Source organism: Camellia sinensis, chromosome 2 (genome assembly GCF_055761805.1).
Source record: "Camellia sinensis isolate YWXY chromosome 2, ASM5576180v1, whole genome shotgun sequence".
Lineage (NCBI taxonomy): Eukaryota > Viridiplantae > Streptophyta > Magnoliopsida > Ericales > Theaceae > Camellia > Camellia sinensis.
The window spans coordinates 213,605,053-213,630,853 of record NC_138962.1 but is presented as its reverse complement, the minus strand read 5'-3'; the positions used below and the strand labels follow the sequence as shown (position 1 = coordinate 213,630,853).

Genomic DNA, 25,801 nt, shown 5'->3' with positions numbered 1-25,801 from the left:
CTATATACGCATATCGAGTAATATTACAAATTCACCTTTATTAATCCAAAAATTAATCTCTACTACACAATCATTTATCTAAAAAATTTTGGGTGAATAAGTTTGGGTTAACAGAGTTTCCTATGAACCCTACACTAAATAAATTTAATCCCCACCAAACAATCATTCACTCAAAAAATTCTGGGAGATACACCTGGGTCAATAAAGTTTTCCTTATCATGGATATGGATAGTCTGTATATGTGTATGTAGGGAAAGACTGTGGTACACGCTCTTTCAAAAGGTGTGTATCATATGTACTTTATAATTATAGAAAAAAAATGGCATAACTCTATAATTTTTGAGTCATAACTAAAAAAAAAAAGTCATAACTAAATATAAAAAAAAAATTATAATCAAATATCTAAAAATAATGTCATAACTAAAAAAAAAAATAACGTAGCTAATAGTGCATATAGTATAGAATGTGTATAATAGAATTCTCCTATATGTGCGCATTTTTTAAATCTATTTTGCCCTACCAATTGTTCTTTAAATTGCCTCATCCAAAAATTTAAAAAATAAATAAATAATTGGAATTTGTTTGGTTGCATTTCAATTTTTTTTCAAATATTTAAAATTTTTAACAAAAATTAATATTAGAAATATATTTAAAAAAATTTATTTTTATAAAAAATAATAAAAAAATCATATAATATAAGTTTTGGTAGTTAAATCAATCCTTGTGAATGCATATATTGTGCATTGAATTATGAATTTAAAAAAAATACTATTAACATAAAAGAAAGTAAAAGAGAAATATAAATAAAATATAAATTATTTTTTAAATTCCTTTTATTTCTAAAAACTTAAACTAAATTACACTAAAATCTAAACATGTTAAAAGGAATTTCATAAATCGCATTGAAGATTGCAAAATGCGTTTTCGTTGCACCTTTTAAAATGAGTTTAGCTTGTATATAGTCCATTAACTATGGTCTATTTTGAGAAGTTGGTTAAAAATTGACTTTCTAATTTTTTTAAAAACGTATAAAAAAGTAAAAAAGTGATGTGACAAAAAAATAATAATAAAAAAGTTGATTTTTGACCGTGTTTTCAAAATAAGCCTATATTGCATGATACAGTTTGATTTTGTGAGATTCATGACAAATTTTATTTTAATAATTTAAAGTTGATCTCATTAGTTCTTGTTATTAAACAGGGTCATATAATTTTGTTATAATTATTAACAAAAAGTGAACAAATGATTTTAAAACGTATAATTACTATCAAACTATTTTTAAAAATATAACAAAATCATGGGTACATAAATAGAAATGAGTCCCTCAAAACTGATTGGATGACTGCACAAACAACTTCCTTTGTAAAAATCATGGTTGCAGGTTTGCAGAGGGGATCACAAAAAATACCATTGAGGACAAGGGTCATTCTATATGGGCGAGTACTGTATTGCGCCGAGGCTGAGGTGGCGAGCGTGTACTCTCTACCTCCCATTAGTAGAAAGCAGAGCAAAGCAGAGCACGTCCCTTTCCATTGCTTCTCTCTCTCTCTCTCTCTCTCTCTCTCTCTCTCTAAATGTAAATATATGTATATATACACACATAAATCTTAGGGTTTAAGCAAGCAGAATGCATAGCAGCAATGTGTGTGGTTTCATTAAAGAACCAGGTTAGGAGGTATGTGCTCTCTCTCTCTCTCTTTGTTCCCTATTGCAAGTTCGTGTTTAAACTAAGAGATTCTTGAAACTTTCATTATTTCATTTGCATATTGGGATTGCTTTCTTAATTGATTTTTTGGGTTTTAAGATATAGAAATCAATGCAATATTTGATTCCAAATCAAGAAAAGTTATTTGAGAATGCCAACTTCTTGTTTGCCTACATTTTGGTAGTAGTTGTGTGGGTTTTTGAAAATTTGGCAAAATTAAGGGTATAGGGTTTTGCTTTAGAAGCATAATGAGGATGCAATGCGGTTTAACTTTGTCAATTATGTACACATTTATGATGGGTTTTAAATTTAGAGACACCTTCTTGTGATGGATGATGATCCTCCTGAATTGATTAGAGGTTACTGATTGCTAATTTAATAGGTGTTAGCCCTTGTCTGTTGTTCTTGTTTTGAACATTGCTTTTCATTTCCTTCGATTCTTTAAAAGGAAAAATGACATCGGTCTAAGAACACTAGACATTGTCGAGAACTCATTCAATCGATAGGTGTAATAGAGTTAAAATTGAGGGCCAGGGATGATAGGTTTTGTTCTGCCAGACATGGTAATTTAGATGTTGAAAATGTCAATGTAAGAATGCTAAGAAAATGGAAGGTATAAATTCTATAATTAGGATTAAAAAAGTTTAGTAACTGGGGCAGAAACAGAATTGTTGCTAAAAGCACTAAGATGGTACATTTAATGGTAGTGAGTTTGGTGACAGGAAGCTATGAAGATGCTTTGATTGAAATGCTTGATTCATTGAAAAAAAGAAATATGGAAAACTACTTGTAATACAAGGAGTGAAGGTGAATTTTTAGATAGAATTAGAAATTTGACTATGCCAAAATCAATGATGCTGCACTTTGATGCCGTGCAATGCACGATCTATTACTGCAACTAACACAGCTTGAGTGCACATGGCCACAATATGCGACGCATTAAATTGAAATCTGTGTACAATTAAGGATATAGCTTGTGTTATAGTTTGAAAAATATTGGTTCTCATTTTTAGTGATCTTCCAAAATATTAACATTGCTCAAAAATAAATTTTTGTTACTTATATATGGTATATATTTACTTGTGTCATGAATTAAAAAAATATATATACATATATATAATTACTTGTGCAATTACATTGTGCTGCAAATACATCAAAGCATCCTATAAAATATTATTATATTTATTAGATTGTAAGCTTTGAAATTATCCAATATTTTCGCGCAATTGCATGTACCAAATTACAATTCACAATATTCCTATGTTGACATGTGTCTTCCTCTGCAGGCGAGCAGTGGTTATGGCTGAACTGGTATTGTTAGTAGCACCACCAAAGCACCCATGTCTACGTCACCACTGACAGAACAGGTCCCATAGACAAAGACATGTGACACGACACAAACAAGCTAACAAAACACATTTTTTAAGGTTTAAAGGAGGATGGATTAATAAGTATAAATTAATATTGTTTTTTTGTATCATTAGATCCTGAGTAACTTTGTTCAAACTTTGTATTGTATTTCATATATGTCTAAGCAATGGATATGTGTGTCTCCCAACTACCCAAAGCATATCCAAGTCTGATTTTTAATGTTAATTTTATTTTTTAATAATAAGAGAATTTGTTGTGCATGTGTCCGTTATGTTTATGAAGTGTCCTACAAATTAGTAAATTAATGGTAGCTTGTAGGGATTCATAGGAGGTAAATTAATTGTTTGGGAGTTTTATAGTCAAAATGGGATAAGGAAAGTAAGAATTTGTTACAACATACACGTGGTTAAATGGGCGTGTACAATAGAGTTAAGTGCTTTTGATGGTAGGGTTAACGCTTGTAGACATTGTAATTCGATGTCAAAAATGTCAAATCAATGAATGTTCAATGTAAGGAATTTAGGGTATATGTTGCTTTTGCTTGGTAAGAAAAAGAAATGTATGGATTTTATAATCAAACCTAAGGAGTTGGCAATTTAAGACAACACATTTACTATAGAACCATTAAGATGACACATTTGATGGTCGTAAACGAAACAAGAAGCTACAATTCTTTCTAGGTTGATAAAGGTATTATAGAGGAGTTAGAGACAGAGACGTCAATTTAAATTTTGATTTTTTGGATTCTATAATCAAATCTAAGGAGTTACAATTGGTAGTATCGATAGATTTGTTGCTAAAGGCACTAAAGTGGCACATTTGATGACCACAATGGAAAAGGAAGTTGTGATTTCTTTCGAGGATGATCGAAAGAAATGGAGAAGCAAAAGGCACATGGCAATTTGGATTTTGTTTTTTTTTACTGTACATTGGATGAAGGCGTCACACTTGAAATGCTTGATGGATTGAAAGAAAGAAAATAGAAAGATTTGGGGTATGGTTATGAGGCGGGATATATGGTTTGGGAAAAAATTGAGTCACATTTGTAATGGCCAAGGAAAATATTTGATGAAACTTTAGCTTTTTCATCAGCCTGTAATACAAAGGAAGAAGGTCGTGTGTTGGTTGCATTTTATGGCGATAGCACTTGTGAATGGTTTGAGCTAGTAAAACTCATTCCTTTTGATATTCACTATACAAAGAAATCAAAGCAAGCTAACACTCAAACATTTTTAATTATTATTAGGGAGGTTAGGATGAGGTGAACAGAAGAGTTGCACTTGTCTTGACTTCTTGTTGTGGAACCTTAACAAATTTCGGTCTACAAGTGTTCTTTGAAGTGGATGTGAGTGGGCTTGAATCTGGCAATGTGTATTCAGTGAAACAGATAGGAAAGGCTAGACATGGTTTCGAAAAACTTTTTATGATATGAGATGAGAGAGTATTAAATAGAAATTTGACTATACAAAAATTAGTGATGTTGCAAAATTGATGCACTTGCCATGCACACTTTATTACTATTTGCTAAAACTAATATTGCAACTTACACATCATGAATGCACACAACACATTCATGATTATAATGCATAACATTAGAAGAAAGCAGAGAGGGAGACATCAATTTTGATTTTGTTTTTACATAGGATGAAGGCACCACTCTTGAAATGCTTGATGCATTGAAAGAACGAAAATTGTTCAACATAAGAAATTGTTTAGTGTAAAATAGTATGTGATAGTTTGTTTATCAAAAATGTCAAATCAATGAATGTTTAGTGTAAGAAATTTAGGATCTGTGATGATATTAATTCCACAGGAATTGGTAAGAAAAGGAAGGTAGGGATTCTATAATCAAATCTATGGAGTTGACAATTAGATTTGTAGCTAAGATGGCACATTTGATGGCCGCAATGGAAATGGAATTTGTGGTTTCTTCAATGGTGATCAAGGGAAATGGAGAAGCTAGATGACAATTTGGATTTTGATTTAGATTCTACATTGGATGAAGGCACCGCAATTGAAATGCTTGATGCATTGAAGAAAGGAAAATTGAAAATTTGGGATATGGACATGAGTTGGGAGATATGGTTTGGGGAAAGGTCAAATAACATTTTTGGTGGCTAGGGAAAATATTTGATAAAGCTTTAGCTTCTCCATCAATATATAATACAAAGGAAGAGGGTTATGTGTTCGTCGCATTTTATGGTTTGAACCAGTTAGATTCGTTCCTTTTGACCTTCACTATACAAAGAAATTGAAGCAAACTAATAATTAGACATTTTTTACTATTGTTGGGGAGGCTGGGGATGAGGTAAACCAGTGAGTTGCAATTGGCTTGACTTCTTGTTAGCGGAACACTAACAAATTTTGCCTTAAGTGTTCTTTGAAGTGGATGTGAGTGGGCCTGAACCTGACGGTGTATATTCAGTGAAGCAGATTGAAAGTGCTAGAGATGGTTTCTAAAAACTTTTAGCGATACAAGGCTAGAAAGTGGAGTATTACAAAGAACTTTGACTTTGCAAAAATTAGTGATGTTGCACATTTGATGCATGTGCTACGCACGCTCTATTGATATTTGCTACAAATAGTATTGTAACTAACATAGTATGAATGCACATAACACATTCATAATTATAATGCATAGTTACGTTTCACATTGGATAAAAGCAAAGACTGAGACGGCAATTTGGATTTTGATGTTTTGGATTCTACATTGGATGAAGGCCCATGCTTGAAATGCTAGATGCATTGAAAGAAGGAAAATTGTTGTGTAAGAAATTTAGGAAATTGTTCGGTGTAAAATTGTACTCGGTAAGTAATTGTTCAATGTAAAATTGTATATGGTAATTCAGCTATCAAAAATTTCAAATCAATGAATTGTTGTAAAAAATTTAGGATCTGTGAGGATATTAATTCCAGAGAATTGGTAAGAAAAGGAAGGTATGAATTCTATAATCAAATCTAAGGAGTTGGCAATTGTGGGCATCAAATACATTTGTTGTTAGAAGCACTAAGATGGCACATTTGATGGCCGCGACGGAAAACAAAGTTGTGATTTCTTCAATAGTGATCAAGGGAAATGGAGATGTAAGAGGCATGTAGCAATTTGGATTTCAATTTTTTTGATTCTACATTGTTTGAGGTGATTGAAGAGCTTCACTTGGCTTAACTTGTTGTTTTTGGAACCTTAATAAATTTCATCCTAGTAACGTTCGTTGAAGTGGATGTGAGTGGGCTTGAACCTGGCGGTGTGCATTTAGTGAAGCAGATCGAAAGGGATAGATATGGTTTTCAAAAACTTTTTAAGTGTAAAAAATATATTGATATAGAGAAAGGAGAGAATAAATTGTATGTATTATTGATTGATATATATTGATATTCATTACAATGATTCATGATTCCTATATATAGAAGAGGGTGAGTGTGTAGTAGGTAAGGAGTAGGTGAAGTGGAGGTGGTAGTGGTGTAGTGGGTTAGGTTTAGTGGAGTAGGTGAGGTGGTAGTGGTGTAGTGGGTTAGGTTTAGTGGAGTAGTTTAAGTGGGTGAAGGTTTAGTGGAGTAGGTAGATTTTAACAGCCCCCCGCAAACTCAAGGGGGATAGGAACTAACCAACTTGAGTTTGGAGAGAGTAACAAAACAAGAAAATACATAAAAATAAAAGAGGATAGGAGACACTGTATGGTCGTGTCAGACCATTGGTGAAGACACTGGATGGTGGTGTCATAACGTTGTAGAGGACACTGTATGGGGGTGTCATAACGTTGTAGAGGACAGTTTATGGGGTCATGTCGGACCGTTGTAGAAGACAGTTTATGGGGTCATGTCGGACCGTTGTAGAAGACAGTTTATGGGGTCATGTCGGACCGTTGTAGCAGACAATGCTGTGACAGTTGTTGGGACAGTTTACGGAGTCTTGCTGGACCCTTGTAGAAACTAACCGGAATCAATGTCGGGACAGTTTACAGAGTCTTGTCGGACCCATAAAGGAGCTAACCGGAATCAATGTCGGGACAGTTTATAGGGTCATGTCAGACCGTTGTAGAAACTAACCGGAATCAATGTCGGGACAGTTTACAGAGTCTTGTCGGACCCATAAAGGAGCTAACCGGAATCAATGTCGGGACAGTTTACAGAGTCTTGTCGGACCCTTAAAAAGTCGCACCCTCAAAAGGTGTGCCCAATCTTTCAAAAGGCGTGCCATCAAAAGGCGTGCCCAATCCATAAAAAGACGTGCCATCAAAAGGCGCGCCAGACACGCGGCGATGCACGTGATCGACAGTGCGCGTGTCGGCCGCTTCGTCATGTGCTATATAAATGAAGGCGGAGGCTGAGAGAACATGTGGAAATCAAACCAGTCTGAAACCTCTGAAAAACTCTTCGTGGGCTGAGAGAGATACACTGGTAACACTCTGTAAACACTCTGTAACCAACCCATCTCTGAAACACTCAGCAACCATAACATGGCCTCTTCTTCCCGTCCAGCTACCCAGAACATGGCCTCCTCTTCCCGTGGTCTGCTTACGCTCTTTCCAGAACTGAACGAGTCCACAAGAGAAATAACTGGTGCGGTGGCCAGTGAACCCCAACCAAACACTTCTGGGTTTGCTCCTTTGAACTTTCCGATGCGGTCGGTGGAGCAAAAAATGGCGGTGCAAACTGATATTGAGGCCAATCAGTATACTCTGAAGTCATGTGTGGAAACCATGACGGCGGTCACAAACTTGTCGCACCGGCTGCAGAGCAGGACAAAATGAAGTGCAACAGTTAAACTCCCAGTTGGCTCTGCTCCAACGCATGTATAAGGATGTGCGAGCAGAGATAAGTGTGCTAAAGGCAGAAAACAAGGAGCTGAAGCGGAAGGCCACCGTGATGTTCCGATTTGGAGGGCCGCCATATGCTGTAGTGGAGGAGCAGGGAGGAGGCAACTTGCTTGGTGGTCTAGGAAGCATGGAGGCTGGGCAGTCACGGGACAATCAAGAGAAAAGCAAGAAGAAGAGACCCGCAGCAGAGTAGAGAAGAAAAATCCCACTGTGGGTGCGGTTGTTTTGTTTTTTGTTTGTTTGTTTGTTGTTGTTGGTTTTTTTTTTTTTTTTTTTTTTTTTTTTGGTGTAAAATTGTGATCGGGGTTGATCCCTAATATAAATAAAACAAAGTTGTTGTGCAAATCTGTATTGTTGGTTTTTTTTGTTTTTTTTTTTTTGTTTTTTTTGTTTTTTTGTTAATATATATATATAGGAAAAAACGAAAATGATAAATACGGGGATAAGAAGAAAAAGAAAAATCACTTGTCAAAAGGTTGAGGGACATGCCATGTGGGTGGATGTTTTTTTTTTTTTTTTTGATTACGAAAAAAGGAAGATAAAATAAAATAAATAAAAGGAAAGTGAGGTGCAAAAGGTGATTAAAAGAAATAAATAAAGAAAGAGGGTGATGATGGATATGGGTATAGATGTAATAAAGGAATGAAAAGAAAGAAATAAATAAAGAAAGAAAAGAAGAAAAGAAAATGGGTTTGGACTATGTGCTGCTGTGTGTGTCCCCTCCATGTGCTGTCTCCTCCTGTCATCATACGAAATGGTGGGAAAGTTGACAAATTGGTGGGTGTCATTTATAATAATGGAAATAAAGGTGAGGTAGTGGATGTGTTTGGGAACTGTGTGGAAAGAGAGTGCAGAAATTTAGTGGTCGCCTATTCAGATATTAGAATACGAACCACTAGTTCTCACAACATCAAAAGACCAACAGTGGCCTCTCATTCATTTGCAGCTGCATCCTCTGATGGAGTGTTCTCTCCTTCACCATCTGACGGACCACAAGGCGATTTCCGGTATCGGGTTTGCTGTTGTGTTGGCTGCAGTTTAGGTTGAAGTGCCTTGAGTGGTCCTTTGGGCTTCTCTCCACCTTGCTTCCCCAGAGCCCAATCAGCAGAGTCAAAGTAAGCACGTTCATGGTCCTTACAAATAAGTGGTGGTTTCTTGGGCCCATACTTGCTCTTAACAGCTTCCTCCTCCTGTTGGGGTGATGGCATGGCCTTTTCAGAGTCCTCTGGGACATCTTCATCCACACCTTCATGCTCTTTGACATCTTCCTCCTTGCCTGACATAGTGTTCTTGCATCAATCCAATGTACAGCAGCGGTAAAAACAAGCTCTCGAGAGAAAGGAGAGAGAGCTTAGAGATCTCTTCTTGCAGAGTTACGGCTGTGGAGAGTGGAAGGTATGTGTAGAAAATAAGCGGAATAGATTGAGGTCCGGCGGACGGCTAAGGTGAGGTTGCCGCCCGCCGGTGAAGCGAAAAATACTAGGTTCTAAACCTGCTCTGATACCATGTAAAAAATATATTGATATAGAGAAAGGAGAGAATAAATTGTATGTATTATTGATTGATATATATTGATATTCATTACAATGATTCATGATTCCTATATATAGAAGAGGGTGAGTGTGTAGTAGGTAAGGAGTAGGTGAAGTGGAGGTGGTAGTGGTGTAGTGGGTTAGGTTTAGTGGAGTAGGTGAGGTGGTAGTGGTGTAGTGGGTTAGGTTTAGTGGAGTAGTTTAAGTGGGTGAAGGTTTAGTGGAGTAGGTAGATTTTAACATTAAGATACAATAGGAATTTAACTATGCAAAAATTAGTGATGTTGCATATTTGCTACATGTGTCATGCACGCTTTATTACTATTTGCTACAACTAGTATTGCAACTAACATAGCATGAATGCACTCAACACATTCACAATTATACTGCACTCAACTCAACCTCTAAGATTGGATGAGGGCAGAGAGAGGGATATGTAAATTTGGATTTTGATTTTTTGATTTCTACATTGGACAAAGGCACAATGCTTGATGCATTGAAAGAAAGAAATTGTTTAGTGTAAGAAATTTAGGAAATTGTTTAGCGTAAGAAATTGTTCAATGTAAAATAGTACGTGGTGTTCAACATAAAATTGTACATGGTTATTCGGCTATCAAAAATTTCAAATTAATGAATTGTAGTGTAATAAATTTAGGATCTGTGATGATATTACTTCCTGTGGAATTGGTAAGAAAAAGGAAGGTATAGATTCTAGAATCAAATCTAGGGAATTGGCAATTGGGGGCACCAATAGATTTGCTTCTAGAAGCACTAAGATGGCACATTTGATGTCCATGATGGAATAGGAAGATGTAAGAATTTATGTATGTATTATTGATTTATTTATATTGATCTCTATTACAATGATTCATGATTCCTATATATAGAAGAGGGTGAGTGTGTAGTAGGTAAGGAGTAGGTGAAGTGGAGGTGGTAGTGGTGTAGTGGGTTAGGTTTAGTGGAGTAGGTGAGGTGGTAGTGGTGTAGTGGGTTAGGTTTAGTGGAGTAGGTTTAAGTGGGTGAAGTAGGTGGAGAGTAGGTGGATTTTAACAGCCCCCCGCAAACTCAAGGGGGATAGGAACTAACCAACTTGAGTTTGGAGAGAGTAACAAAACAAGAAAATACATAAAAATAAAAGAGGATAAGAGACACTGTATGGTCGTGTCAGACCATTGGTGAAGACACTGGATGGTGGTGTCATAACGTTGTAGAGGACACTGTATGGGGGTGTCATAACCATGTAGAGGACACTGTATGGTGGTGTCATAACGGTGTAGAGGACACTGGATGGCGGTGTCAGACCGATGTAGAAGACAGTTTATGGGGTCATGTCGGACCGTTGTAGCAGACAATGTTGTGACAGTTGTGGTGACAGTTTACGGAGTCTTGTTGGACCCTTGTAGAAACTAACCGGAATCAATGTCGGGACAGTTTACAAAGTCTTGTCGGACCCATGAAGGAGCTAACCGGAATCAATGTCGGGACAGTTTACAGAGTCTTGTCGGACCCTTAAAAAGTCGCACCCTCAAAAGGTGTGCCCAATCTTTTAAAAGGCGTGCCATCAAAAGGCGTGCCCAATCCATAAAAAGGCGTGCCATCAAAAGGCGCGCCCACTTCATCAAAAGACGTGCCCGACAGAAAGCGTCGAGCCATCAAAAGGGGCGCCTGACACGCGGCGATGCACGTGATTGACAGAGCGCGTGTCGGCCTCGTCGTCTCTGTCTTTATAAACCAAAGCGAAGTCGGAGGCTTGGAAGCATAACAAACCAGTTGAAACCTCTTCGTTCTCTGTAACATTCTGTAACCAACCCTTCTCTGAAACACTCAGCAACCCAAAAACATGGCTTCTTCTTCCCGTTCAGCTACCCAGAACATAGCCTCTTCTTCCCGTGGTCTGCTCACTCTCTTTCCCGACCTCAATGAGTCAACAAGAGAAATAACTGGTGCGGTGGCCTGTGAACCTCAACCAAACACCTCTGGTTTTGCTCCGTTGAACTTTCCGATGCGGTCGGTGGAGCAAAAAATGGCAGTACAAACGGATATTGAAGCTAATCAGTACACATTGAAGTCCTGTGTTGAAACTATGACTGCGGTCACAAACTTGTCGCACCGGCTGCAGAGTAGGACAAATGAGGTGCAGCAGTTAAACGCCCAACTGGCTCTGCTCCAACGCATGTATAAGGATGCGCGAGCAGAGATAAGTGTGCTAAAGACAGAAAACAAGGAGCTGAAGCGGAAGGCTACCGTTATGTTCCGATTTGGAGGTCCGCCATATGCTGTAGTGGAGGAGCAGGGAGGAGTGAACTTGCTTGGTGGTCTAGGAAGCACGGAGGCAACACCGTCAAGGGCCGCGCAGGACGGAGGCAAGAAGAAGAGACCGGCGGCCGAGTAGAGAAGAAAAAATCCCACTGTGGGTGCGGTTGTTTTGTTTTTTTGTTTTTTGTTTTTTGTTTGTTTGTTTTTTTTTTTTTTTTTTTGATGTAAAATGGTGATCGGGGTGAGTCCCGATATGAATAAAGCAAGTGTGTTTGGCAAACTCGAATGGTAGGTGTGGTAATGCAGAAAAATCAACTGGAATGAATTTTTTTTTTTTTTTGTGAAAATAATAATAATAATAATAATAATATTGGTATCATGGAGTGGGCGGTGGTACAAAAATATTGTGTAGAAAAAGAGGGAGATGGTGGAAAATTATTGTTTAGACAGAGAGAAGGCATGTGAGGTGTAAAGTGGAGGACAAAATAAAAGAAAAAAAAGGTGGGAAATGTGATGATTTCTGTCCCTTCGCACAAAAACAGTACCACTAAAAGATGTTGTGGCTGCAAAGCCTGAAAAACTCAATGCATCAGCGGTTGATGGCGGAGACAATTGGAGTGTGGGACAGAGACAGCTTCTGTGCTTGGGGAGAGTCATGCTGAAACACAGCAAGATTCTGTTTATGGACGAAGCAACGGCTTCTGTCGACTCCCAGACCGATGCTGTCATTCAGAAAATCATTCGCGAGGACTTTGTGTCGTGTACAATAATCAGCATAGCTCACAGAATACCCACAGTTATGGACTGTGACAAAGTGATGGTTATGGATGCTGGATGGGCAAGGGAATATGAAGCCCCATCTCAGTTGCTCGAGAGGCCTTCGTTATTAGCCCAGCAATACTCAGATTACTATGCATTTAGAGGCCATGAGGTGTACCAAACACCATTCAAGAAGGGGAAGAAAAGAGGGTCTGAGAAGCTTGATCAGAAGCAGGTTGTCCATAGGAAGTCCATTGATGCATTTGGACAGAGGACTTCACAGTATAGAGGTGTCACAAGGCATAGATGGACCGGTAGATATGAAGCCCATCTATGGGACAACAGTTGTAAGAAAGTTGGAAGAGGCAGGAAAGTGAAGGTATGTGTACAAAATTCTAGCGGACTAGGTTGAGGTCCGGCGGACGGCTAAGGTGAGGTTGCCGCCCGCCGGGGAAGCAAAAATATTAGGTTTTAAACCCGCTCTGATACCATGTAAGAATTTATGTATTATTGATTTATTTATATTGATCTCTATTACAATGATTCATGATTCCTATATATAGAAGAGGGTGAGTGTGTAGTAGGTAAGGAGTAGGTGAAGTGGAGGTGGTAGTGGTGTAGTGGGTTAGGTTTAGTGGAGTAGGTGAGGTGGTAGTGGTGTAGTGGGTTAGGTTTAGTGGAGTAGGTTTAAGTGGGTGAAGTAGGTGGAGAGTAGGTGGATTTTAACAGAAGAAATGATTCCTTCAAGGGTGATAAAGGGAAATGGAGAAGTAAGAGGCATGTGGCAATTTGGTTTTTGATATTTTAGATTCGAAATTGGATGAAGGCACCGCACTCGAAATGCTTGATGCGTTGATAAAAGAAAAATTGATAGATTTGGGATATGGACATGAGGTGGATATGATTCCATCATTTTGTAACACAAAGGAAGAGGGTCACGTGTTGGTTACATTTTTATGGTGGTAGCACCTATGAATGGTTTGAACGAATTAGATTCAATTCTTTTGATCTTCACTATACAAAGAAATCGATGCAGACTAACAATCAGACCTTTATAACTGTTGTTGGGGAGGCTAAGGTTGAGGTGAAGTGGAGAGCTACATTTGGCTTGACTTGTTGCTGGAACCTTAATAAATTTAGCCCTACAAGTGTTCAAGGGTTCTTTGAAGAGAATGTGCATGTGCTTGAAGCTGGTGGTGTATTTAGTGATGCAAATCCAAAGGACTAGAGATGGTTTGCAAAAGCTTTTTGTGATGCATGCCAAGAAGGTGAATTATTAGATAAAAATTTGACTATGCAAAAATTAGTGATGTTGCACATTTGATGCACGTGCCATGTTCACTATATTGGTAATTTTTACCACTAGTATTGCAACTAACATAGTATGAATGCACCAAACACATTCACAATTATAATGCATAGTTACCTCTCAGAAAGTATTACTTGTATCTCAGTCATCGAATGCTTAGAACTTAGTTAATATTTTATTTACATATTGAAATTACTTCTATGGCTTTTCAGGAACATAAATTAATTCAATTTTTGACTCCAAAGCAAGAATGCACATTGAAAAATGTTGCATCTTGTTCTCTTGGCATTTTGGTAGTAGTTGTCTTGTTTATACAATTTGCAGTAAATGCAAAAAACTACTCTAAAAGATGATAACTAAATAAAGCTTCTAGCTTTTGCTTATATTTTAATCTTATTATATATTCATGAGATAATGAGTATGCAATACATTGAACTCGACCTTTGTCGCCAGGTGATGAAATGGTGTCTATCAACAACTCGACATGTCAGATTCAAGTTGGAGGGGAAAGCAAGTTCTAAGTCAGAGAAAATGCTGCCTAGCATTAACAAAACCAGTGGCTCCATTATTGGCAATTATCTGAATCCCGTATCATTTTCGCGCACAACCATCAAAGACAATGTTGCGAACATTCATCAGGTAATACCCCCAACTTTGCAGCCTTAGCTTTCTGTTCCTTCCCAAATCCCGGCTATGCATGAGAATCATTGTGTTGGTCACATTGTCAATGCCATCAACGTGGAATATCTCCATGGCGGGGGCAACGAGCAGCAAGAGCTATTAGAATCCCAGTCCCCCAACCAACAACATTGACATTTCTCAGCAGCCGTAATACCTTTTGAAGAAGTGTAGTGAGATTGTAACCGATTTGAAGAGTTCGTCCGGATAAGTGGCTTGCCATTTTGGATGGAGTTATTTACTAAACTAATGCCATTTTGAAACAAATTTCCCAAATACAAACTGTTTTTGAACTCATTTTTCCAAACCTAAGTTGTTTTTAAATCATGTCAAGTTGTGTTTTTGATTCTACATTGTTTGAGGTGATTGAAGAGCTGCACTTGGCTTGACTTTTTGTTGCCGGAACCTTAACAAATTTTACCCTACTAACGTTCGTTGAAGTGGATGTGAGTGGGCTTGAACTTGGCAGTGTGTGTTCAGTGAAGCAGAATGAAAGGGATAGATATGGTTTCCAAAAACTTTTTGAGACAAGGAATTTGACTATGCAAAAATTAGTGATGTTACACATTTGATACACGTGCCATGCACGCTTTATTGCTATGTGCTACAACTAGTATTGCAACTAACATAGCATGAATGCACTTAACACATTCATAATTGTAATGCATAGTTACGTCTAAGAGTGGATGAAGGCAGAGAGAGAGAGGGAGACATCAATTTGGATTTTGATTTTTGGATTCTACATTGGACGAAGGCGTCGTGTGTTATGCATTGAAAGAAGGAAACTATGTAGTGTAAGAAATTTAGGAAATTGTTTGGCGTAAGAAATTGTTCAATGTAAAATAATACGTGGTAAGAAACTGTTCAACGTAAAATTGTACATGGTTATTTGGCTATCAAAAATGTGAAATTAATGATTTGTTGTGTAATAAATTTAGGATCTGTGATGATATTAATTCTTGAGGAATTGGTAAGAAAAAAGAAGGTATAGATTCTAGAATCAAATCTAACGAATTTGCAATTGGGGGCACTAATAGATTTGCTCCTAGAAGCACTAAGATGGCAGATTTGATGGCCGTGATGGAATAGGAAGAAATGATTCCTTCAAGGGTGATAAAGGGAAATGGAGAAGTAAGAAGCATGTGGCAATTTGGATTTTGATATTTTGGATTCTACATTGGATGAAGGCACCGCACTCGAAATGCTTGATGCATTGATAAAAGAAAAATTGATAGATTTGGGATATGGATATGAGGTGGATATGATTCCATCATTTGGTAACATAGAGGAAGAGGGTCACGTGTTGGTTACATTTTATGGTGATAGCACCTATGAATGGTTTGAACGAATTAGACTCAATTCTTTTGACCTTCACTATACGAAGAAATCAAAGCAGAGGTTGATGTTGAGGTGAAATGGAGAGCTACATTTGGCTTGACTTGTTGCTAGAACCTTAATAAATTTTTCCCTACAAGTGTTCAAGGGTTCTTTGAAGAGGATGTGTGTGGGCTTGAAGTTGGTGGTGTGTATTTATTGAAGCAAATCGAAAGGGCTAGAGATTGTTTCCAAAACCTTTGTGTGATACATGACGAGAGGGTGAATTATTAGATAGAAATTTGACTATGCAAAAATTAGTGATGTTGCACATTTGATGCACTTGCCATGTTCACTGTACTGGTATTTTCTACCACTAGTATTGCAACTAAGATAGCATGAATGAACATGACACATTCACAATTATAATCCATAGTTATGTTTCACATTGGATGAAGGCAATGACTGTGATGTCAATTTGGATTTTGTTGTTTTAGATTCTACATTGGATGAAGGCCCCATGCTTGAAATGCATGATGCATTGAAAGAAAGAAAATTGTTTAGTGTAAGAAATTTAGGAAATTGTTCCGTGTAAAATTGTTCAATGTAAAATTGTATATGGTAATTCGGCTATCAAAAATTTCAAATCAATGAATTGTTGTAAAAAATTTAGGATATGTGACAATATTAATTCCATAGGAATTGGTAAAAAAAGGAAGGTATGAATTCTATAATCAAATCTAAGGAGTTGGCAATTGTGGGCATCAATAGAGTTGCTGCTATAAGCACTAAGATGGCATATCTGATGGCCGTGATAGAAAACGAAGTTGTGATTTCTTCAGTGGTGATCTAGGGAAATGGAGATGTAAGAGGCATGTGGCAATTTGGATTTCAATTTTTTTTATTCTACATTGTTTGAGGTGATTGAAGGGCTGCACTGGGCTTGACTTCTTGTTGCTGGAACCTTAAGAAATTTCACCCTACTAACGTTCGTTGAAGTGGTTGTGAATGGGCTTGAACCTGGAGGTGTCTCACGAAGTTGTGATTTCTTCAGTGGTGATCACGGGAAATGGAGATGTAAGAGGCAGTGGCAATTTGGATTTCAATTTTTTTTATTCTACATTGTTTGAGGTGATTGAAGGGCTGCACTGGGCTTGACTTCTTGTTGCTACAACCTTAAGAAATTTCACCCTACTAACGTTCGTTGAAGTGGATGTGAATGGGCTTGAACCTGGAGGTTTATATTCAGTGAAGCAGATCGAAAGGGATAGATATGGTTTCCAAAAACTTTTTGAGAGACAACAGGAATTTGACTCTGCAAAAATTAGTGACGTTGCACATTTGATACATGTGCCATGCATGCTTTATTTCTATTTGCTACAACTAGTATTGCAACTAAAATAGCATGAATGCACTCAACACATTCACAATTATAATGCATAGTGACCTCTAAGATTGGATGAAGGCAAAGAGAGAGAGAGGGAGATGTCAATTTGGATTTTGATTTTTTGGATTCTAAATTGGACAAAGGTGCCATGCTTGATGCATTGAAAGAAGGAAATTGTTTAGTGTAAGAAATTTAGAAAAAAATTTAGCGTAAGAAATTGTTCAATGTAAAATAGTACATGGTAAGAAATTGTTCAACGTAAAATTGTACATCTTTATTCGGCTATAAAAAATGTCAAATTAATGAATTGTAGTGTAATAAATTTAGGATCTATGATGATATTAATTCCATAGGAATTAGTAAGAAAAGGGAAGGTATAGATTCCAGAATCAAATCTAGGGAATTGGCAATTGGGGGCACCAATAGATTTGCTTCTAGAAGCACTAAGATGGCACATTTGATGGCCATGATGGAATAGGAAGAAATGATTCCTTCAAGGGTGATAAAGGGAAATGGAGAAGTAAGAGGCATGTGGCAATTTGGTTTTTGATATTTTAGATTCTACATTAGATGAAGGCACCGCACTCAAAATGCTTGATGCATTGATAAAAGAAAAATTGATAGATTTGGGATATGGACACGAGGTGGATATGATTCCATCAGTTTGTAACACAAGGGAAGAGGGTCATGTGTTGGTTACATTTTATGGTGATAGCACCTATGAATGGTTTGAACGAATTAGACTCAATTCTTTTGATCTTCACTATGCAAAGAAATCGATGCACACTAACAATCAGACCTTTATAACTGCTGTTGGGGAGGCTGAGGTTGAGGTGAAGTAGAGAGCTACATTTGGCTTGACTTTGCTGGAACCTTAATAAATTTTGCCCTACAAGTGTTCAAGGGTTCTTTGAAGAGGATGTGCGTGGGGTTGAAGCTGGTGTGTATTTAGTGAAACAAGTCAAAAGGGCTAGAGATGGTTTCCAAAAACTTTTTGTGATACATGGCGAGAGGGTGAATTATTAGATAGAAATTTGACTATGCAAAAATTAGTGATGTTGCACATTTGATACACATGCCATGTTCACTATATTGGTATTTTCTACCACTAGTATTGCAACTAACGTGGTATGGATGCACCTAACATATTCATAATTATAATGCATAGTTACCTCTCACAAAGTATCACTTTTATCTCAGTCACCGAATGCTTAGAACTTAGTTAATATTTTATTTACATAGTGAAATTACTTCTAAGGATTTTCAGGAATATAAATTAATTCGATATTTGGCTCCGAAGCAATAATGCACATTGAAAGATGCTACATCTTGTTTTGTTGGCATTTTGGTAGCAGTTGTCTTGTTTTTACGATTTGCATTAAATGCAGAAAACTACTCTAAAAGATGATAACTAAATAAAGCTTCTAGCTTTTGCTTATATATTAATCTTATGATATATTCATGAGATAACAAATATGCAATACATTGAACTCAACCTTTGTCGCCTATGTGACATCTATGTTTGGGTTTTTAGCAGATACGCACGCCTATCAAGCATATTATAATATGGCTTGAAGGGCTTCAAATGTGGTGAATTTGGTGGTTTGAGGAATTGTGAATGAAATTGGGGTTTGAGGCAACTACGAATTATTCGGAACTCTATTAAATTAAACAGACATATAGAAGTGGAGTTGAAGTTGGGGCTTCAGTTGGTAGGTTTATGCTGGGAGACATGTAATTCAGTTGTCAAAAAATGTTAAATCTTTGGTTGGTCTAAGAAATTTAGGGTTTGTGATGAAATTAATTCTACGAGGTTTCATAAAATAGTATGGAAACAGGGAATTATTGAAAAAACCAAAGGTTTGCAATAGGGAACAGTACACTAAATCACTAGGATTGTGTATTTGATGCAGGTGAGAGAACTGGAGGCTGTGAATTAAAGGGAGATAAGGAGATAGAGGAGTGAGAGAGGGAAAGTCAAAAAACAAAATTTCTAGATTTTTTTAGATTCTATGTCAGATGAAAGCACTAAAATTGAGTGCTTGATGCATTGAAAGATGGAAAATGTAAAACTTCTGCGATATGGAAAAGAGAGTAATTTATTAGACAAGAATTTCGACTATGAATAATTAATGAGTCTTGCGCATATAGCCAAATTGATACTTGCTGCATTTTACAAAGAAACATCATGCCTCATGTGTAACATGTGTTAATAGTTTTTTTTTTTTTTTTTTTTTTTTTGGAACTTTTGTGCTATGTGCCGCAATAAATATATATTTTAATTCATTGATAATTGTGAAGTTGTATGCAGGTACAATGTGTCAGTCAAACACCTTCCATTTTTCCATGACAAACATAACCCTCCATCATGTCGCATCACAAAAAAGCACACGTCAGATAGCACAATTTGTGATGCATTAAATAGAAAATTAACGACGTATAATTAAGGATATAGCTTGTGTTGTGTTTAAAAAAATATCAATTGACTCAATTTTAGTGATCTTACCTTAACATTCCAAAATATTAACATTGCTCAAAAAGTAAATTTTTGGTTATATATGGTATGTATGTATATATTGGCTTGTGCAATTATATTATGCTGCAAATACCTCATATAGCATCCTATGCAATATTGTGGCACAGCACAAGTGCGTGTAACAAATTATAGCTCACAAAATTTCCATGTTGACACGTGTCTTCCTCTGAGTACTGATTACGGTGGAGCTGGTATTGTTAGTAACCACGATCGGACCCCTGTCCACATTAACACTGAAAGATCATACTCCCAATTTTTCCCCTTTCCCTCTCACTCTCCCTCGCTATATGCTTAGATATAGATAGATACCATAGGGTTTAAATGAGATGTTATGTATAGCAGTCAATGTGTATGATTTCCTTAGACGATCTGCTTAAAAGGTATGTGTTTTCTGGTTTCGATAAATGTTTACGCCCTTGGTACATTTAATATCCAAACTTATAAAACTTAATTAATGGTTTGTGTATACACTAGGATAAAAATCAATTCAATGTTTGATTTGAAAGCAAGAAAGTAATTTTCAAAATGGTAATGTATTATTTAATTTTGATTTTGGTAGCAGCGGTTTTGATTTAATTGTTGGCTCGGAAAACAGGAAAAATTGTTCTTAAGGCTCTAGGGTTTTGCTGAACCTTCCGTATTCATGATTCAATTCGTATTCAATACATTAAAGCTCTAGGGATTTGAGAGCAAGCGAGCGAAGTCAAGAAAGTTGGCCTGCCAGAACTAGGGAAGGAACTAGGAATTCTTCAGGCGAGAGAAATCAAGATATTCAATACACTAAAGATCTAAGGAATTTTGTAGAGAAAATGGGGTCGGGGGAAACAAGGAATTCTTCAGAACATAGTTCAATGGACATGTACAGCAGACTTAAGCCCTCCTTAGACGATCTAAAAGGTATGTGTTTTCTGGTTTTGATACATGGTTTTGCCCTTGATACATTTTATCTCCAAACTAATAGATATACACTGGGATTAATTCTGTGGCTTTTAAAGTAAAACCAATTCAATGTTTGATTTGAAAGCAAGAAAGTACTTTTCAAAATGGTAAGGTATTATTTGATTTTGATTTTGGTAGCAGCTGTTTTGATTTAATTGTTTGCTCGGAAAACAGGAAAAATTGCTTTTAAGGCTCTTGGGTTTTGCTGAATCTTCTGTATTCATGATTCAATTCGTATTCAATTTGAAATGTTTGATGCATTAAAAGATTCAGGATATGAGGTTGGCGATATGGTATGGGGGAAGGTCAAATCTCATCCGTGGTGGCCAGGGCAAATATTTGATGAAGCTTTAGCTTCTCCATCAATCTGTCGTGCAGAGAAAGAGGGTCAAGTTTTGGTTGCATTTTATGGTGATGGCACCTATGGTTGGTTTGAACCAGGTAGACTCATTCCTTTTGATTTTCACTATACAGAGAAATCAAAGCAGACTAACACTCCGGAATTTTTAACTGCTGTTGGGGAGGCTGTGGATGAGGTGAAGCGGAGAGCTGCACTTGGCTTGACTTGTCGTTGCCGGAATCCTAACATATTTCGCCCTAAAAGTGTTGAAGGGTTCTTTGAAGTGGATGTGAGTGGCTTTCAACCTGGTGGTCTGTATTCAAAGAAGCAGATCGAAAGGGCTAGAGATGCTTTCCAGTCATCCAAGATACTTTCTTTCGTGAAACAATTGGCATTGATGCCGCAGGATGATGTGCAAAGAAATGTTGAATGGACGAATAATGTAGCATTAGTTCTTGCTTATCGGAGGGCAGTGTTTGAGGAGTTTGATGAGACCTATGCTCAGGCATTCAGGTTACAACCAGTACGCCCTGGAGTTTCAGTGGTGGGTTTACATAACCCAGAAAAAGCACCACTACAAGGTATGTATTGATTTGGATATGCATTTTTTCTCTATTTTCTTTTAAACATTGCTTGGGAATATGTTTGAAATCAATTTGTCCAGGAGGGCAGGAATATTTTGCAAGATGCAATTTATGTTATCAGATTGTGGGTGAACAGAATTTCATCTTTCAATCAACGCTAAGGAGCATTTGCATTACTGAACCTGAAATTTCATGCTGGGTTTGTCATATTAAGGGATTGAACATTTTCATCCACATTATCGCGCTATGTTGAAACAGTGTGTAGCTTTTTTACTTACAAGTATTCAGCATCATTATTATTGTGATCGATTGATTGATAATTTTACTCTTGGCCTGCCCAAGCTGGGGTTAGCAAGAGTTCATACATCTATTCTATATGCAGTCTTCATTCTCTGTCATACCTCAAAATACCCTAAACAGTGACAGTTATCTGAACTACATTTAGTGGCTGTTTTACAAGCTGCAATCTCTAGACTTATGCTTCAAATTACAGCAAGAATATTTACTTTGTACTTGTTAGATAGCACAGTTTTAAGGAAGAAGAATAGTGTCATTTTCAAACATGGAAGCATGGGCTAATTCATTGAATTTTGCTTATGTTTGTAGCATCTTATTGCATAGGATGTGTCTGGTACATCCCAATCTCTGAACTTCTAACGCAAACAGATTCATGATAAGCAGCTTGTAATAGTTTGCTTAGATGGTGCCTCATGTGGCTTATATGTGGTATATTGTGGCATTCATTGTCACCAGTTTATTGATTTGAGTTTGAGTATTTGAGTTTATTGTATGTTTGTCATGTTACTGTGTTTGGCCCTGGGGGAAAGAATAAGATATTCTGGGAAAGGGTTTAAGGAATGACTTTCTGCCTTCACTCTGCTTGTGCTTTTCATTTTTCCAATAGACAAACAAAGCCATCAATTTCTGAGGATAATATTAGTTTTCATTCTGCCATTTCTGATGAGAATGTGAACATGTGGCATTCTAGATGGCTTTTTTAACATGTACTAGTTACAAGGTAATCCTGTTGTTTCCACAGTAAGTTTCCTGAACATTCTTTAGGATTATTGATCTTTTTGTATTCTCCATGATTGAAATCCAGAAAATTTGAATAATCACTGTGGCATTTAAATTGAACATATTACGGGAAAATGGCCATATCGGACTTTTGTACCCAACCAAAATAGCAGGGACTAAAATGTTCTGAAGTTAAATGAACAACCCTCTGTATTTTGAGTTTTTTTCCTCTTCCAAATCCCTTTAATGGCTCATCTTCAAATCTTGTGCATATACTTGCCTACAATTTTGTTGGTTTTTGATTGAACAACACTTCACATTGTAGCCTTTTACTTTTCTCACTTACAGTGCTTTTTTGTTGTTATTTACAGCTCCATTGAGTGGTCAACTAATGATCAGTGAAAGCCTAGGCAAACGCAAGGCCTTTGAAGATAGGGTAAAAGTCAAGGACCAACAAAACAGAAAAAAATCTCTTTCCAGGCAGAGCAATGATCAGAAAACTTCAAAGGTGCCAAAATTTGGCAAGGCCGGTATTTGTATCTCAGAAAATAGAGTTCCACTAGTTTCTATGAAGCCTAAGTTTTTGGGAAATCAGGATACAGATGGGAATGTCAGAAAAGGAAAAGAAGCTATTACTACGGATAAGCATCCAATACTTGCGCAACGTGAAGGACCAACTGCTTTACTTGTTGAGCCCCCCCACATTGAGAAAGTGAAGGACCAACCTTCTGCTCTAAAAACATTGAAAAAGCCGTTCAGACCAGATGATCCAGCAAAGGCTGGCAGCAAAAGTCAATCCTCTCGTAAACAGGAAGAGAAGTCCATGAAGAGACCCAAAAAATACAGGAAGCTAAGTTCATTGGCTGCAGAAAATAAGGAAGGCAGCCAGAAGCATTTGAAAATTCGAGGAGATGAAAAAATGGTGGGTTCATCAGTGTCGACAAAGCCAGAAATACTTGAGGGGCCTTCTGAACCAGCAATGTTGACGATGAAGTTCCGGCTTCATTCAAAGCTGCCATCAGTGCCAGAACTAAAAGCGAAATTCGTACGCTTTGGAAGTCTTTACGAGTCAGCCACTCGCGTGTTTCAGAATTCATCAACTGCCAAGGTTGTTTTTAAGAACAAGTCTAGTGCTGAGGCAGCGTATAATCACGCAGTCCTCAACAGAACTTTCCTTGGCAACATTAAGGTAAATTACCGCTTGCAAGTTTTAAATGTTTCAGCCCCAGAGTTGCCTGAATCCGGTGAGTCAAGCAAGCGGCTTGTGGAAGGATCTCTTGAACCAAAGTCTACAGCAATTCAGCAGTTGCCTCTGCACCCAAGTGTCCCCCTAAAGTCGATTCTGAAGAAGTCGCCAGGTGATGAAGTGGTGTCTATCAACAGTGTTAAGACTGTGACACGACATGTCAGATTCAAGTTGGAGGGGAATGCAAGTTCTGGGAAAGATAAAATGCTGCCAAGCATTAACAAAATCAGTGGCTCCATTATTGGCAATTATCTGAATCCTATTTCATCTTCGCGCACAACCATCAAGGACAATGTTGCGAACTTTCATCAAGTAATGCCCCCAACTTTGCCGCCTCAGCTTTCTCTCCCTTCCCAAATCCCGGCTATGCATGAGAATCGCAGTATTGGTCACATTGTCAATGCCATCAACAAGGAATATCTCCAAGGCGAGGCAACGAGCAGCAAGAGCTATCAGAATGCCAGTGCCCCGACCAACAGCATTGACATTTCTCAGCAGATGTTATACCTGTTGAAGAAGTGCAGTGAGATTGTAGCCAATTTGAAGAGTTCGTCCGGATAAGTGGCTTGCCATGCTTTTCGGATGGAATTATTTACTAAACTCATGCCATTTTAAAACATATTTTGGACTTATTTTCCAAACTTATGTTGTTTTTAAGTCGTGTGAAGTTGTGATTTGGAAACAGGACTTTAAAGAACAATCTGGGTCTTAGAAATAAATTCAAAACAATTTACATTTGGGAAATCTATTTCAAAATAACAAGGGTTTGGTAAAAAAACTCCTTTCAGTTGAGTGTCAGGACAACTTAAACCATTATGATTCCGCTATGCACCTATGCCAGTGATTTCTCCTGTTGGTGCTGTTTTCATTCTCTTCTTCAGCATGTGCAGGTAAAAAACATAGGTAATTTAGCCATACAAAGGTAAGGCTTGATTGGGTATGGATAGTGGTTATAGACAGAGTAATATACTTTCTGTTTTTTCCATTTTCTTTTTTTAAAGAAAGTCAGAAACTTATGGTGTGTTTGTTTTTTCAAAAAAGAAAGTCAAGAACTTTTGATATGGAGCTTAGAGAAAATGTGTTTTGAACATATTATCTGACTTCAGTTTTTTATTTTGAGCTTTTGTTGTTGGGTTTGAATCTCATGGTTGCTGCTGATTTTACATTTGCAAGTAGGCTTATTATAATTACTAGTTCAAAAATGATATTCTTTTATAATTTTTATACAAAATTCTTGACAAAAATGATGTGGCAGTGTTATTTGTGAAATTTTGAGGACAATTGTATTTGTTTTCATTGGAAATGGGTGGATCACAAGAAGCCACACCATTATGTATTGAAAATTCTTTACAAAAAAGGGTTTCATGTGAAAAGTTTGCTCTTATAATTGTGCAAAATAATGTCTAATCCTTTAAAACCGTACTAATTAGCATCAATTTGCATTGCTCTAACCGTTAACTGCGGTTTAAACTTTAAAATTTATAATCTACCAACCGAACCACTCTGTTCCGCTATAGTTAATACATATATATTTTTTAATTTTCAATAAAATATCAATGTAAAAATTAGTGTATGAGAGATTTAAGATATGAAATTTATTATAAATTAATAATTATATATATGAAACATATTATGTAAAATTACTGTGTTATATATCTAAAAATTATTATACAAATTAGTGTTGTATATTATGTAAATATATGATAATTAGTTAAAATATTCTTCAATCTGCCAAAAACTTCCCAAACCACAATTTGTTAATCTGCTAACCCACCATTCGATTTGCAATTTTGCTTTTAAACTGCCCGAACAGCACCGCGCACACTCTTTATCTTTCTCTCTTTGAACTTTGACTTAAAAATACTGTGAAAATAAAATATGTAGATCAAATTTATTTTTGGTGTGACATACATTATATCAAATTTGAATTTAGTTGTTGAAGATTTTAGTTGATTACACATTAATGAGCATTTGTATCAAATGTGTGCTTGAGCCATTTCATGTTTATGTG

General features: G+C 36.8%; 2 protein-coding genes across 3 annotated transcripts; one reads left to right on the top strand and one right to left on the bottom strand.

The window, feature by feature from the left end:
* The first annotated feature begins 802 nt into the window (after positions 1–802).
* On the top strand, positions 803–24,534 carry LOC114321947 (PWWP domain-containing protein 1). 2 transcript variants are annotated; one of them, XM_082916912.1, is made up of 6 exons: positions 803–1,675; positions 2,992–3,132; positions 14,203–14,388; positions 20,260–20,561; positions 20,871–21,524; positions 22,916–24,534. In XM_082916912.1, exons 4-6 carry the CDS (start codon positions 20,474–20,476, stop codon positions 24,349–24,351), a joined length of 2,178 nt encoding a protein of 725 aa, XP_082773038.1. In that variant the 5' UTR covers positions 803–1,675; positions 2,992–3,132; positions 14,203–14,388; positions 20,260–20,473; the 3' UTR covers positions 24,352–24,534. The 2 variants fall into 2 exon arrangements, with proteins under 2 accessions (XP_082773038.1, XP_028124998.2); XM_028269197.2 differs by lacking the exons at positions 803–1,675; positions 2,992–3,132; positions 14,203–14,388; positions 20,260–20,561 and having other exon boundaries at positions 20,909–21,044; positions 21,128–21,524.
* On the bottom strand, positions 8,783–9,462 carry LOC145820626 (uncharacterized). The gene has a single exon (XM_082916915.1). The coding sequence runs from the start codon at positions 9,174–9,176 to the stop codon at positions 8,826–8,828; it is 351 nt and encodes a 116-aa protein (XP_082773041.1). The 5' UTR covers positions 9,177–9,462; the 3' UTR covers positions 8,783–8,825.
* Positions 24,535–25,801: the final 1,267 nt, after the last annotated feature.

What these genes read in the sequence shown, in the direction of transcription:
- LOC145820626 (XM_082916915.1), bottom strand. Translation starts at nt 9,176, where the DNA reads ATGTCAGGCAAGGAGGAAGATGTCAAAGAGCATGAAGGTGTGGATGAA.
- LOC114321947 (XM_082916912.1), top strand. Translation starts at nt 20,474, where the DNA reads ATGGGGTCGGGGGAAACAAGGAATTCTTCAGAACATAGTTCAATGGAC. An exon ending in CTCCTTAGACGATCTAAAAG is followed by an intron (nt 20,562 to 20,870) that starts GTATGTGTTTTC and finishes ATGCATTAAAAG; the next exon opens with ATTCAGGATATGAGGTTGGC. An exon ending in AGAAAAAGCACCACTACAAG is followed by an intron (nt 21,525 to 22,915) that starts GTATGTATTGAT and finishes TGTTATTTACAG; the next exon opens with CTCCATTGAGTGGTCAACTA.